General features: G+C 35.9%; 1 protein-coding gene across 3 annotated transcripts in view; it reads right to left on the bottom strand.

Moving 5' to 3' along the window:
• KCNQ (KCNQ potassium channel) overlaps positions 1-13825 on the bottom strand; it is a 317124-nt gene that overhangs the window by 145742 nt on the left and 157557 nt on the right. For 2 of the 3 annotated variants that reach the window (XM_090176880.1, XM_090176882.1), the window contains exon 1: positions 5548-6398. The exons of the other annotated variant lie outside the window; for it this stretch is intronic. In XM_090176880.1, coding sequence (XP_090033006.1) covers positions 5548-6059 — 512 coding nt within the window. In that variant the 5' untranslated portion in view covers positions 6060-6398. Of the gene's footprint in view, positions 1-5547; positions 6399-13825 lie in introns of those variants that run through there. 3 annotated transcript variants of the gene reach the window in all.

Raw genomic sequence — 13825 nt, 5'->3', positions numbered from 1 at the left:
ACTTTATACACTATATGATGGAGTTTTTTATGACATCGACGATAACGGCCCGTTGTTTTTGATATATATAAATAGGATCAGGTTAGATTAGGTTAAGATGTACGCGTGCCGTAGGCGCGTATGCACCGTTGCCTTTTCGATTTACTCCCAAAAACTAGTAGTTTTACCCTACAGTAGCTTTCGATCAAATGGAAATTCGATCAAATGGGACCCGTTCGATCATTTGAGAATCGATCAAATAGACTCAAACCATTTTAATTGTTACATGTTATTACTTATTTTTATCTCGTTTGTATCATTTTGTTCCTGATATAATAATTGCTTTTTGAGATTAACTTTTAATTTAACGAGGGCTATAAGTCGCCTTTGACTTGGCCCTCTAAAAACTTGATGTATTACATTTCCTAAAATTACAAATAAACTGAATTGAACGGAATTGAAATGTAAATGCATTATAAGTCGCTAGATGACTTGGGCTTAATGTGTTGCCATTATCTTAAAAAAAGGTCAATGAACTCTGTAGCTTTTAGACCAAAAAAAATAGAGAATGACCATTTATTTATAGTTTGAGAAAAACGTGTAAGGTATTTGAAAATAGCAAAAATAAGAAAACTTTACGGACACACATGGCATGAAACGACTATCGGACCGCGAAAATGGTCGAAACGCACCTCCATAAATATACGGAATGAAAAAATAAAATGTAATCTAAAAACAGTAGAAAAGGATACGTATATTTCTATACATCCCTGGAAGGGGCCTAGAATATTACGCCGTACTGTCTACCGCTTTCGCAGAGATACTCTCTAAAAACATTCGAGGAAATTCAGCGGAAGAAATCTAGACAGGAGAAAATACGTTACGAAAAAAAAGGGGCGAAATCCGTATGAAGGAAAGAAAAGGAATTTCTATGAAATTTCCAACTTATAATGGCCCCTCGGGTCTTAAAGGATATAGGGACCAACCGGGGACAGACGTACAGGACAGATGGAAAAGAAAGTAGCTTCGAGGCAAATCAGCGAGCCCAACCACGTTCCAGATTCTCGCTTTATTCTCGTTTAATAAGCCAGATATTGCATTCCGAAAATTGGTCTATTCAATTTGCTCGCGAAATATATTGGAGGAACGGTACACGCGTATATACTCGCCATTTCCGATTACAGAAACACGAACATTTTTTAATATGACCAATGGGAATGTATTTTGTATCTTTGCCCGCGTTTTGAAAACTTTCGGAGATATAAATATTGAAGGTCGTGTTTTGATCTGTCCAAATGAGATCTCCAATTTTAACATCTCAGCGAAAAAGATCTTTTTACAATGTAACGTGACCGTCTGGTTTTATTGTAGCTCTTACGTCACTGTCTCCTACTTCTACAAGTCTAAGAGCGCGTATTGGAGTCGCTAGTTCTATTATTTTACGAGTCAAATAATTGTTTTGCTTACGTCATAAGTTATGATGCAAGGAAAACCATTATTATATAAAAATAGCTATTGGGGAAAAAAATGATTTAATAAAAATAATAATATAATATTGTGTTAAACTATTTCAAAATTTAATTTATTTTTGGTTCAGTTTTAGGTAACGAAATTAAGATTAATGAAGTTGTAATTCAATTTCATCATTTCGCTAAATTATATTTGGCTCGGATTGATCTTGCAATCCCAAATATAATATATAAATGTTTGTTTGGTCAAGGAGTCTATTTCATACTATTACTATCAAAACACGGAAATTTCCGAAACCAAGTGAGATAAAAGGAGCATCTCTAAATATAGCCTAAATCTAATATTTAAACCACCGAAACAACTATACCCGGTTATTTCAGAGTGACTCCTTCAATTATAATCTACGCTTGAGGTACACCACTAAATTTAATTTGCTATGTTATTATAACCCCAATATATATAGTTAGTTTAACGTACTTACGGTCAATAGACTACACTAACAAACACTTGAAAGTTCAAAAACGTTGATTACCAATGATCACCTTAATTCATTGTTTCAACACCCATTTTCTGTGCAAACATTTTTTCGACACTGACACTTATCGTCCTTGGTAAAAGTGTATTTAACCTGTTGATAATATTTGCTAATTGTCATAATTATTGTTATAATATTACTTACGCTTCATTCAATATTCAAATTTGTATTCAACTGGAAAAAAGACACATCCAATTTTGTTTGGAACTAGTAATTTTGATCAACTTGGAAGGTGAAATTCATACGTTGTAATAGGCCCTTCAATAAAACCTCTTCCTGAAAATCGCCAAGAAGAAATGTTTCCGAGAGGCAGGACTGGCGAGTTACTGTTTATATAGTGCTTATTTAAATAATGGAAACTTTTCACCTGTACGGTATGCAACAAGAGTTTCCTTTTACAAGGTAAGTTTTTTTGGACCTATTAAGGGGGAATACTACTGTGGCCATTGTCTACTTTCGCGTTATTTCAAGCTGAACTCTTTTAATTTCGTATTTCAACTTATAAAATTAATATTTAAGTGTAGAACAGCCTCTTGTTTAGTGATTAAAATAATTTTGACAATTTTAAATTTTAAAATAATTAAGTTATTACGTTTTAATTCTGACCCCCGCAGATAAACAAGTTGGGCAAGCGCCCAAACTACCCTTTAGTTAGGACCTTATATCTCGTTAACTATTAATATTAGAATTATCAAAATTATTTTAAGCACTAGAGGAAGGTTCGGCTTAATAAGAAAAATATAATTCAATTATGTAATTGTTAAAACAGAAAGGTTCAGCTTGAACGAAAAAGAGGCTTTTACTGTATTTTCTGTTTACAGGACGGTGAAACGTTTCCATTATTTCAACAAGCACCAAATAAACAGTAACTTGCGGGTCTTGGCTCTCTGATATATTACTTTTTGTCAATTTCCTTGGAGAATGATGTTTTATTAAAAAGCCTATTGTATAAAATATAAATAAAAAATTCAATTTGTAATTACCCAATATTGAATTTAATTTTGGAATCAAATATGATCTACCATTTTCATAAGAGCTCACAGTTATGATGGCATAGAAAATCTAGGTATCAGAAACGTTATCCAGAGGAGACCTATTAGTCACAGCGAAAAAATAAATCCGGGTCAAGACGAAGCGAAGATTAAAAGACCATAGAAAAGAAAAAAACGAAAATAAGAGAGGATGTAGAGAGAAAGAGATGGAGGGAGGGAGGGAGGATGGAGTTAGGGATTCAACAAGTGTCGCCGCCGCCACGATCACACGTTGGCTTTGAGCCAGAAAAGGCGCTGAAGAAAGTCGAAGATCGCGTTGCGAGGAGTACTCGGTGGTGACGGTGCGGTGGTGGGGAAGAACCATTGTGGTTACGCCATTAAAAGACCAATTTCTCAGACGCAAGCGCCCACACATATCCACGTACATTCCCCGCACTATATTTCAGATATTAAGCCCACACGTTGAACGATAACGTGCATAGGCTTCCGCTAAGCATCTTTTAGACGTAGCCCAAACTTGTAAAATCACGTAGTGTACATTTCTGTTCAGCGCGCTCAATCTCTGCCTATTAGAAAGAGAGAAGATAAAATGAAGATTTGTGGTAGTTTTTCATTTGGTAATGTGTCACCAGCTGTTGCTCCCAGCCGCGATAAGCTACAAAAATGACAGAGTGGGGCGAAAAGTAGAGAGTCTACGCCTACACACAGTATACTTCTTACAAAAACAAACTTCGAATGTCAACTTAAATACTTCTACTTTAGTCTTATGACATACGACTCTGACTAATTCTAGCTGCTGGGTTAAAAAGAAGTAGCCTAGCCAACCATTCTTCCAAAGGTTTCGGAATTCGCGGTTTTAGTCTACGCGAAAATATTACACCAATAGTTAAAAATAACCAGGTAAACAGAACCATTACTTACAAAATAAATCTTCAATCCAATATTACAAATAGCATTTATAATTATTTAATAATAATTTCTTTCAATTTTACGCAATAGATCCCCTTCTCTTGCATAAACCATTGAAAAACAACGCTACATAGACGAAAGGAAAACACTAAGATTAATTGATCTAAAACTCAAACTTAGGCGTTATAATTGTATTAGAATCTCCCATCCGGATAAAAAAACCATATAAGGCACCCCCACACTAACTTGTAAGTTTATCACAGGTGGGATTAAACTTACTCCTATGGATGTGGAATTCGTCCTTATTATTTATATCACGCCCTCAGCTATAGGAATTTCTAGTTTTTCAAGTAAGAGATTTTAAAACTTGTTTTTCGCTTCCCTTAACTAACCTATTTAAAACAGCTTAACTATAAATAAAAAAAATAACGTTTATTAATTAAAAATAATAAAACTTTACAACGACGGATACTTCATGGTAGTAATAATATTTTAAAAACACTTATTAAAGTGTTTTAGAAAATATAGTAAGTGTTTTAAAAAATGTAATAAGTGTTTTAAAAAATGTAATAAGTGTTTTAAAAATGTAATAAGTGTTTTAAAAATGTAATAAGTGTTTTAAAAATGTAATAAGTGTTTTAAAAATATAATAAGTGTTTTAAAAATATAATAAGTGTTTTAAAAAATGCAATAAGTGTTTTAAAAAAGGCAATAAGTGTTTTAAAAAATATAATATTCTTGTTTTAAAAAATAATATTTTTGTTTTAAAAAATATAATATTTTTGTTTTAAAAAATATAATATTTTTGTTTTAAAAAATATAATATTTTTGTTTTAAAAAATATAATATTTTTGTTTTAAAAAATATAATATTTTTGTTTTAAAAAATATAATATTTTTGTTTTAAAAAATATAATATTTTTGTTTTAAAAAATATAATATTTTTGTTTTAAAAAATATAATATTTTTGTTTTAAAAAATATAATATTTTTGTTTTAAAAAATATAATATTTTTGTTTTAAAAATCTAATATTTTTGTAAATATATAATATTTTTGTTTTAAAAAATATAATATTTTTGTTTTAAAAAATATAATATTTTTGTTTTAAAAAATATAATATTTTTGTTTTAAAAAATATAATATTTTTGTTTTAAAAAATATAATATTTTTGTTTTAAAAAATATAATATTTTTGTTTTAAAAAATATAATATTTTTGTTTTAAAAATCTAATATTTTTGTAAATATATAATATTTTTGTTTTAAAAAATATAATATTTTTGTTTTAAAAAATATAATATTTTTGTTTTAAAAAATATAATATTTTTGTTTTAAAAAATATAATATTTTTGTTTTAAAAAATATAATATTTTTGTTTTAAAAAATATAATATTTTTGTTTTAAAAAATATAATATTTTTGTTATAAAAATATAATATTTTTGTTATAAAAATATAATATTTTTGTTATAAAAATATAATATTTTTGTTTTAAAAAATATAATAAATGTTTATCCGTCGTTGTAAAGTGTTATTATTTTTAATCAACCCAAACATGGTACGAACGTCAAGATTGAAAATACATTTTCGAGCGACAATTATGAACGCGAAAGAAAACAAAAGTCCCCAACAATAATAGAGCCATCAAAATACGCAACGGACTTACATAAACACGTGATAACACGACGTTTTAAATCCACGGGGCCTTTCCAAGAAGTTGTAGAGGATATTTTGAGCTTTCCGGTACCTCGGATCTCTGTGTCTGGATTTAATGGGACGGCCCAAAAGGCTGGTCCTCGAAGTCTGCGTCTTGGACAGCGAACTCCGCACACCGAGCAAGTTGGACTGATCCGCTTGAATCCCGTAGGCGTAGAAACTCTTCGGCGCTTCCGAACCATTGGTTGTCCCCCTTCCGAAATGGTACTCAACCTCGCCATCGCTGCTGAATCTGCCTCTGCAATTCCTGAAGATGGTCTCCAAGTGGTCCAATTCCACCGATTGAGAGGAGCTCACTCTTTGCTGACGAATTGTCCGCCTCGGGGGCGACGTCCGGTTGGGTTCAGTGGCCACAACTTCCAACGGAGCCTCGGGGTCTTCTTCTTCGTCCGGGACCGACCCTTCCTCGTCGCAACTGGGCAACGCCACCAGGGGCCGACCCCACTTGGAGCGTCGAGACATCTAGCCAATTCCGCCACCGACCGCTCTCTTTAACGAAGAAAACGAATATTTTCTGGGTAGAAAGACATATCCTTAATATCATGGTGTTCTTGTAATTCCACGCGGTGTGTCAAGTCGAACCGAGTAATCGGCGATACTTAGTTAATTAGACGACCGAGGTTCGAAACCGCCGCGAATCGAGAACGTGTTCGACCGAAATGACTCGTCCGTCGATTAAAAACTAAAACAAGGTTATACTTAGTATAGTTCCAATGACGATTAATAGAGGGCACGTCATTCCTTCATTATAACGACGACGCCAGGGGGCGGGCACGAATAAAAAAAAATAACCAACGAGGGGGATCCGGACTTTGTGGAAATGTCACCCAACGAAAATATGGGTGGAGGTTTCGGTATAATAAAATAATATCCGAGTGATAAGGAGCGCCTGCCGAGACGAAACTACTATTCTTCGGTAAAAACCTATTAAGATAATGGTTTCTAATATTATTCCGCCTGCCTAATAATCATCTCAAAACGAGTCCCGCCTACTACAATAACTTTCATTTCTGACCGTAACAATTTCACCTGATAATTTTAAGTCGCAACTGAAACAGCACCCAAATCGTAAAAGAATTTGGGTAAACCCGCGATATAAACAAACTCAAGCAGACGATTATCCGCATTCCTCGGATTTAAGGGAATTAAAGAGTTGAGGGATAAAAAATGAGACGGCAAGGGATAACCGAGACTAAAAAGAATATCCTTTATCCGGGTAATCGACGTGATGCGCGGATTTCTCGGTTTACCGAAGCGCTCACCCCGGACGTGTTATCCATCAAACTAAAAGATTCGCCAAAAAAGATACCGGAGAAAAATTGCCGTTAAAAATAAAACAAAATTATCGGAGTGTCTATCCCGAGCCACGTTTAGACGCGTGTAGCGCGCTAGCGAGTATCTTGGCAAATGTACCGAGTTTGAAAACGTCCGCCCCGAAAACTAGCGGGTTTGTAGCGGCGATAGAGAGCGCGTATAGGTGCGGGATGAGCTGTAGAGGGGGAGTTTAAAAACAGATTGTTTCCGCGGCGGAGTCAATTCGCGGGGCTGGCCGGCTCCGACTGACTCCACTCAGCTGGGCTGGCTGCACGAGTGCACGACCCTGTTGCGTCTTCCAAGTTCGAGCAGCGCCGGCATCCGGAGATTTCCCCCCTTTTGGGGAAACGCTTCCCCTTTCTGTTCTTCTCCCGCGCTCTCCTCTTCTCCAGTCTTTCTCTCGCCTTTTCCAGGAGCTTTTAGCATCGAGGTACTATAAGGGAACTAAGCCCACGCTACGACCAGCGCGCCAATGAAGCGGGGACAGAGTCTGCGCCCTGACTTAGACAAACAGGCTGCCCTCCCGCCTTCTCTTCAACCGCGCGGATCTTTATACGCTTAAAAAGGAAATGTTCACTTCCTCTTCTTTGAAAAGGAAATTACGAAAACGCGTCATTCGAGGCTAAATTTGACTAATTCCGACGCCGTACCAATTTCGCGTCACGACCGTATAGAGAATGACCGCTAATCCTGGATAATTCCCGATAATAAGAATCGCTAATTGCGGAGTTTCTGGATCGAGCTTCTTGAACCGAGTAAATCCGTAAGTTAAATACGCGTTTATCAGCTGATTGCGGCGATTCGTTTCCGAGGTTAACTCCGCCGGCAACTCGGGGAAAACGAAACGGAAAATCAATGTTGAATTGGGAGTGTCGCGCCTTCGCTGATGTTGGTCGCGTGATCTTGATAAACTAGTTCTCTCATTCGGTCCCTTTCGCGCGAACACATTGATATATTAGCGCGCGTGACCTTGGGAGACCAAAATCTACGGCATTAATACGTCCAAGCAACGTTTTTCATTTAACGCGTTTCCATTATTTCCCTTTAATAAGCGAACTCTAAAATGTAGGGTTACCTGATGACTCGTTTCATTAATTCCCCCAATACCAAGTTGCGCGGCGTTACCAGACGACCAAATTAATTTTCGTTTACAGAGTCAAAGGCTCTCGACGACGTCAACGAGAGTATACTCCAGCGCGTCTAGAGGTTCTTTGGGATTATGTCATCCAATAAAGCCGCGGGGTTTGACGTAATGGAAAAATCTAATCCAGCCGTCGCAATAAGATGCGTACAATAGCGATGAACGTATACAGTCGCGTGTGGACCCAACGATTGCCTTAAACCCCCTCGTCTGAAACTCGGCAAAGTAATATTCCTATGGCTGGTATTGACTTCCATTAATATTGGAAAAGAAATAAACTGAAGTGTGCCAGTACTGGAAAAGTCTTCATAACGGGATATATACGGTATTCAAATATCCAAATGTTGAAAAGAATTAGCAAAAAATATGGCTGGCAAAAAATATTACGAATTTTAGATACAGTACCGTGTTCTTATAAATAACTAGCTTTAATACCCGGCTTCGCCCGGGGTCTTAGTTAAAGCTGAGTGAAATAAAATGGAATTAGATTAATAACCATGTCAGGTATTTGGAATAAGGCGTGTTTAGTTGGAAATCAGGCCCTGAACATTGAGTTGAAATTTCCAAGCTATAAATAAATAAATAAAAGGACAAGACTTATAGTTATAGATTTATTAATTTGAATTATATCTTATGTCAGAGGTGCAAAAAAAATTACTAATGTAAATCTCCACCTTAAAAATTATAATATGGATCTTCAAAATGATTATCTAGAATATATATTAATAATAAAAAAATCAATAATATAAATTGGGTAAGTGCTTCAAATCGAACCTGTTATCTGTTACGCGCATCAGATAATGTGGGCCCTTTTTGTATCAGTTTGTAGCTTAAATTATTTTTTAATCCATCTGCGGATAACTTTTTTATAATCCGCGATAGCTGCAGCTGAGTGGCATTCAATATTTCACTTAAAAAAATTATTAATTTTTAGTTAGTAACCAAAATAAACAAATAAAAGATTAATATATCTTTTATTTTCTTAACTCACTTGGTAGACAGTAGAGATCGGCGGAACAAATAAATTAACCGGCAAAATTTCGATTAATCATAAAAATTTGGTTAACTGTTAATTTTTGAATATTTTAACACGCAAAAATAATGGGTTTTTTCTGTTATTTTTGTATAATTGTCGGTTATGAATAAAAATAAATAATTGGATAATTTCTTATTCAAACGCCGATCTCTAGTAGACAGACATCTGTTACGCTAATCTGCTTTATCATTTACTTTTCAAATCCGAAGCTGTTAGGATGTTTGACCTAGATTCACAAATCAGATTGTATCAGATCAGATTAGCTTATCGGTATATAACCAGATATTCATATATCTGTCTGATTATCATCTGATGAAAGAAAGAGGTTACATAATTCTCTTTTCAGGTGAAACCTTGTTCACAGGATATGACGTAAATTAAGTCACTTCCCACTCCGTGATGAAAGAAGCGTCATCGTCTTTATCGATGGGAAACGGAAGTGACTGAAGTGGATTTTGAAAAAGCCAAGAATTCCTCGTGCGTGTATGGCTTTGACAAACTATAGCTTAGCTCGTGTTTCGTAATTACGAGATTTAGTTTTCATTGTAACCTTTTCGTAGCACAAGGATTATAAAAAAAATTTAGTCTATTTATGCATGGATAGTAGATTTGAGAGGATCGGTAAAAAGCCTGGTTTTAGCCCCGTAAAGCCATCACACTAAGGGAGTCGTCCAAGGTTATTTGAAAAAAAGCAAGTATCGCTAAGAGTGGACGATACTGTTCGAAAAGAGAAAAAGATAAACACGAAGTACATTTTTACGCCAATAGGTATTTTTTCTCGTTTTTATAGATTAAATATGATATACTAAATATCAGATAGTTTTTATTGAATTAAAAAACCAAAATTAAAAATTACTAAAATATAAAGCGCAAAAAATTACGTAACAATATCAACCGCGTTAGATTGCCATTTTGAAATTTTAAGATCACGTATCGAAAACCTGTCCTCTTAATTTACTGTCCATGGTCTCATTGAATTTTTCTTAATAGTTAATTATACGCTAATTTTAGATACAGTAAGTGTTCTTATAATAAATTTCTCTATTGATTTTTAAATATAGTTCATAGTATCAAAATTCCGAAAATTGTGAGTTTATTAATTTTAAAGAAAACAACGCCATTTGACTAGTATTCGAGAAAGAGTTCATTAGAGCTCACCCAAATTTAGGCTCCAAATTCTTAGAGTTACGCCTTAAAAAATATTTAAACTATGTCGCAAAACTCCCATTGAAAACGAGTCTAAATATTTTGATGCGTAAAAATGAGTCAAGAAAGCTAAAAAAAAAAAGTGGGTTTGAAGGTCGTTGCGTATTTCGGTCCTATCTGTCGCCGCGACACTCGCAAAGTTGGTTCAATAACCTCATTGCGTTGAGAGAATGGATGGAGACATCAGCCGGAGAAGAAAATATGTATATATCCGCAGTGATGTCATTTCGCGAATAACGAAACTAGAAAAAAAGAGCAATTTCTTTATCTTCGAAGACTGATTTATTTTTGTGGAAGAGAGCGAGAGTCTGATGCGAGCTATAGCATTTCCACAAACATTGAGGAATAAAGCAAGTCGATTCGCAGCCAGGGGTGAATTTGAGCAGTCCTTTCCCGATTCGCGATAACGTTCGAGAGACTATTTTGGGAGAGGGAAGTTACGGTTTGCCGAGTACATTACGTCAAAGAAGGAACCATAAAATACACACTAGTCTTTTTTAAATGTTTCTTTTTACCAAGGGATACACTATTCCGCTTTCTTTTTTCGGAAATATTTAAACAGACGCCGGAAACTGATTCACTTTCCAAAATCGAACCTGTTTAAAACGAGCCTCTTCACAAAATATATCTATTTAATCCATCTTTGTATTATCAACCACGTGTTTATTTATACTTAGGGATACTAGACTATGTGGCGAGTATCCGCCGGACAAACATGACGTTAGTTTTAAGGACCCATTGAGTTACTGGGATGATTTTTAGAGCAGTGGTCCCAAATCTATTTCGTAGGTGGAACCACTTTGTATAAAAATGTCCCCGGGGGGGGGGGATGAAAAAACCCCCGGACAGCGTAAATGGCTTGGTAAATGGGCAATGGCGTCTCTTCGCGATTTTAATAAAACATTGTGCAGCAGGAGTCGCGAAAAAGGGAATGAAATTTGAGACTAAACTAAACATTCATATGCTCCCACGAAAACGGAAGATAATATGTGCTCACCGTCTAACTACAGCAAATACATAGCATTAAAATAAAGCCTAAATAAACAACATACGTTTTACGAGCTACAAATTTTAGCCTTATGGGCTATTAGCACTTTAGATTTTTTCCCCAAATAGTTTCGTGGAACCCCTGAGGTGGCGGAGTGGTTAGCACTTTCGCTTCGCAGCAAGAGCAGCCGGGTTCGATCCCAGACTGTGGCACTGGGTGTAAACTCGGAACAACTCCTTCCGCGTTGAGTTTGCAAGTTCTCTCCCCACTGGTTCGAAGGGTTTTCCCCCGAGATCTTTGGTTTCCACTTCCATAAAAACTTGTAGAAGTTAACGGTAATAGTTATTGTAGGGAGCTGTTGGCTCGCGTTGCATGCAGGGCTTTCCACCACCCTCCTACGCATTGTAACCCGGCCACCTGAATTAATGGCTTTAAAAGTCGCTTTATGACTTAGTCTTGTGGTGGTGCCTTGGGTATTAGCCACGCTGATTATTATTATTATTATTACCACAGGAAACACTGTTTAAGAGCGTGAGGGTGATCGGGAACAACGCTAAACAGAAAAAAATACTCGAAATCATTGCAGAAATAAAATTTCCACGGACGCGGTATCAACGAAAGTAGCGCAAAAATTTGTTTACGGAACTAAAGTTAGCGCTATAGAAATAGTGAGTGAAATCGTGAAGAGGGTTGGGTTCATTGCTTACTCGCGAAGACCCGAGGCGGGAGGGATAGTCGCGTCAGCGCATCTCGCAACAACGGTTATTGAAGAGGGTTAAAAACTCTCGCAACATCTTTCCCAGAATTCTATAGAAAGGAACTGGGTAATAAGGAAACGAGAAAGATATTTCTGAAGTTAGCGAGTCGTGAAGGGACAAACAAAGCTGGCTCAAATTCGGCTAAAGTAAATAAAGGATTAAGAACTCCAATATCGTCAATCGACAACATATTTACTCGTCAATCGACAACATATTTACTCGTCAATCGACAACATATTTACTCGTCAATCGACAACATATTTACTCGTCAATCGACAACATATTTACTCGTCAATCGACAACATATTTACTCGTCAATCGACAACATATTTACTCGTCAATCCGCTCAATCGACAATATATTTACTCGTCAATCGACAACATATTTACTCGTCAATCGACAACATATTTACTCGTCAATCCGCTCAATCGGCAACATATTTACTCGTCAATCCGCTCAATCGGCAACATATTTACTCGTCAATCCGCTCAATCGACAACATATTTACTCGTCAATCGACAACATATTTACTCGTCAATCGACAACATATTTACTCGTCAATCGACAACATATTTACTCGTCAATCGACAACATATTTACTCGTCAATCGACAACATATTTACTCGTCAATCGACAACATATTTACTCGTCAATCGACAACATATTTACTCGTCAATCGACAACATATTTACTCGTCAATCGACAACATATTTACTCGTCAATCGACAACATATTTACTCGTCAATCGACAATATATTTACTCGTCAATCGACAACATATTTACTCGTCAATCGACAACATATTTACTCGTCAATCGACAACATATTTACTCGTCAATCGACAACATATTTACTCGTCAATCGACAACATATTTACTCGTCAATCGACAACATATTTACTCGTCAATCGACAACATATTTACTCGTCAATCCGCTCAATCGACAACATATTTACTCGTCAATCGACAACATATTTACTCGTCAATCGACAACATATTTACTCGTCAATCCGCTCAATCGACAACATATTTACTCGTCAATCCGCTCAATCGACAACATATTTACTCGTCAATCCGCTCAATCGACAACATATTTACTCGTCAATCCGCTCAATCGACAACATATTTACTCGTCAATCCGCTCAATCGACAACATATTTACTCGTCAATCCGCTCAATCGACAACATATTTACTCGTCAATCCGCTCAATCGACAACATATTTACTCGTCAATCCGCTCAATCGACAACATATTTACTCGTCAATCCGCTCAATCGACAACATATTTACTCGTCAATCCGCTCAATCGACAACATATTTACTCGTCAATCGACAACATATTTACTCGTCAATCGACAACATATTTACTCGTCAATCGACAACATATTTACTCGTCAATCCGCTCAATCGGCAACATATTTACTCGTCAATCCGCTCAATCGGCAACATATTTACTCGTCAATCCGCTCAATCGGCAACATATTTACTCGTCAATCCGCTCAACCGACAACATATTTACTCGTCAATCGACAACATATTTACTCGTCAATCGACAACATATTTACTCGTCAATCGACAACATATTTACTCGTCAATCGACAACATATTTACTCGTCAATCGACAACATATTTACTCGTCAATCGACAACATATTTACTCGTCAATCGACAACATATTTACTCGTCAATCGACAACATATTTACTCGTCAATCGACAACATATTTACTCGTCAATCGACAACATATTTACTCGTCAATCGACAACATATTTACTCGTCAATCGACAAC

Source organism: Leiobunum rupestre, chromosome 6 (genome assembly GCF_980474605.1).
Source record: "Leiobunum rupestre chromosome 6, qqLeiRupe1.1.hap1, whole genome shotgun sequence".
Lineage (NCBI taxonomy): Eukaryota > Metazoa > Arthropoda > Arachnida > Opiliones > Sclerosomatidae > Leiobunum > Leiobunum rupestre.
This window is presented reverse-complemented; position numbering and strand designations above follow the sequence as displayed.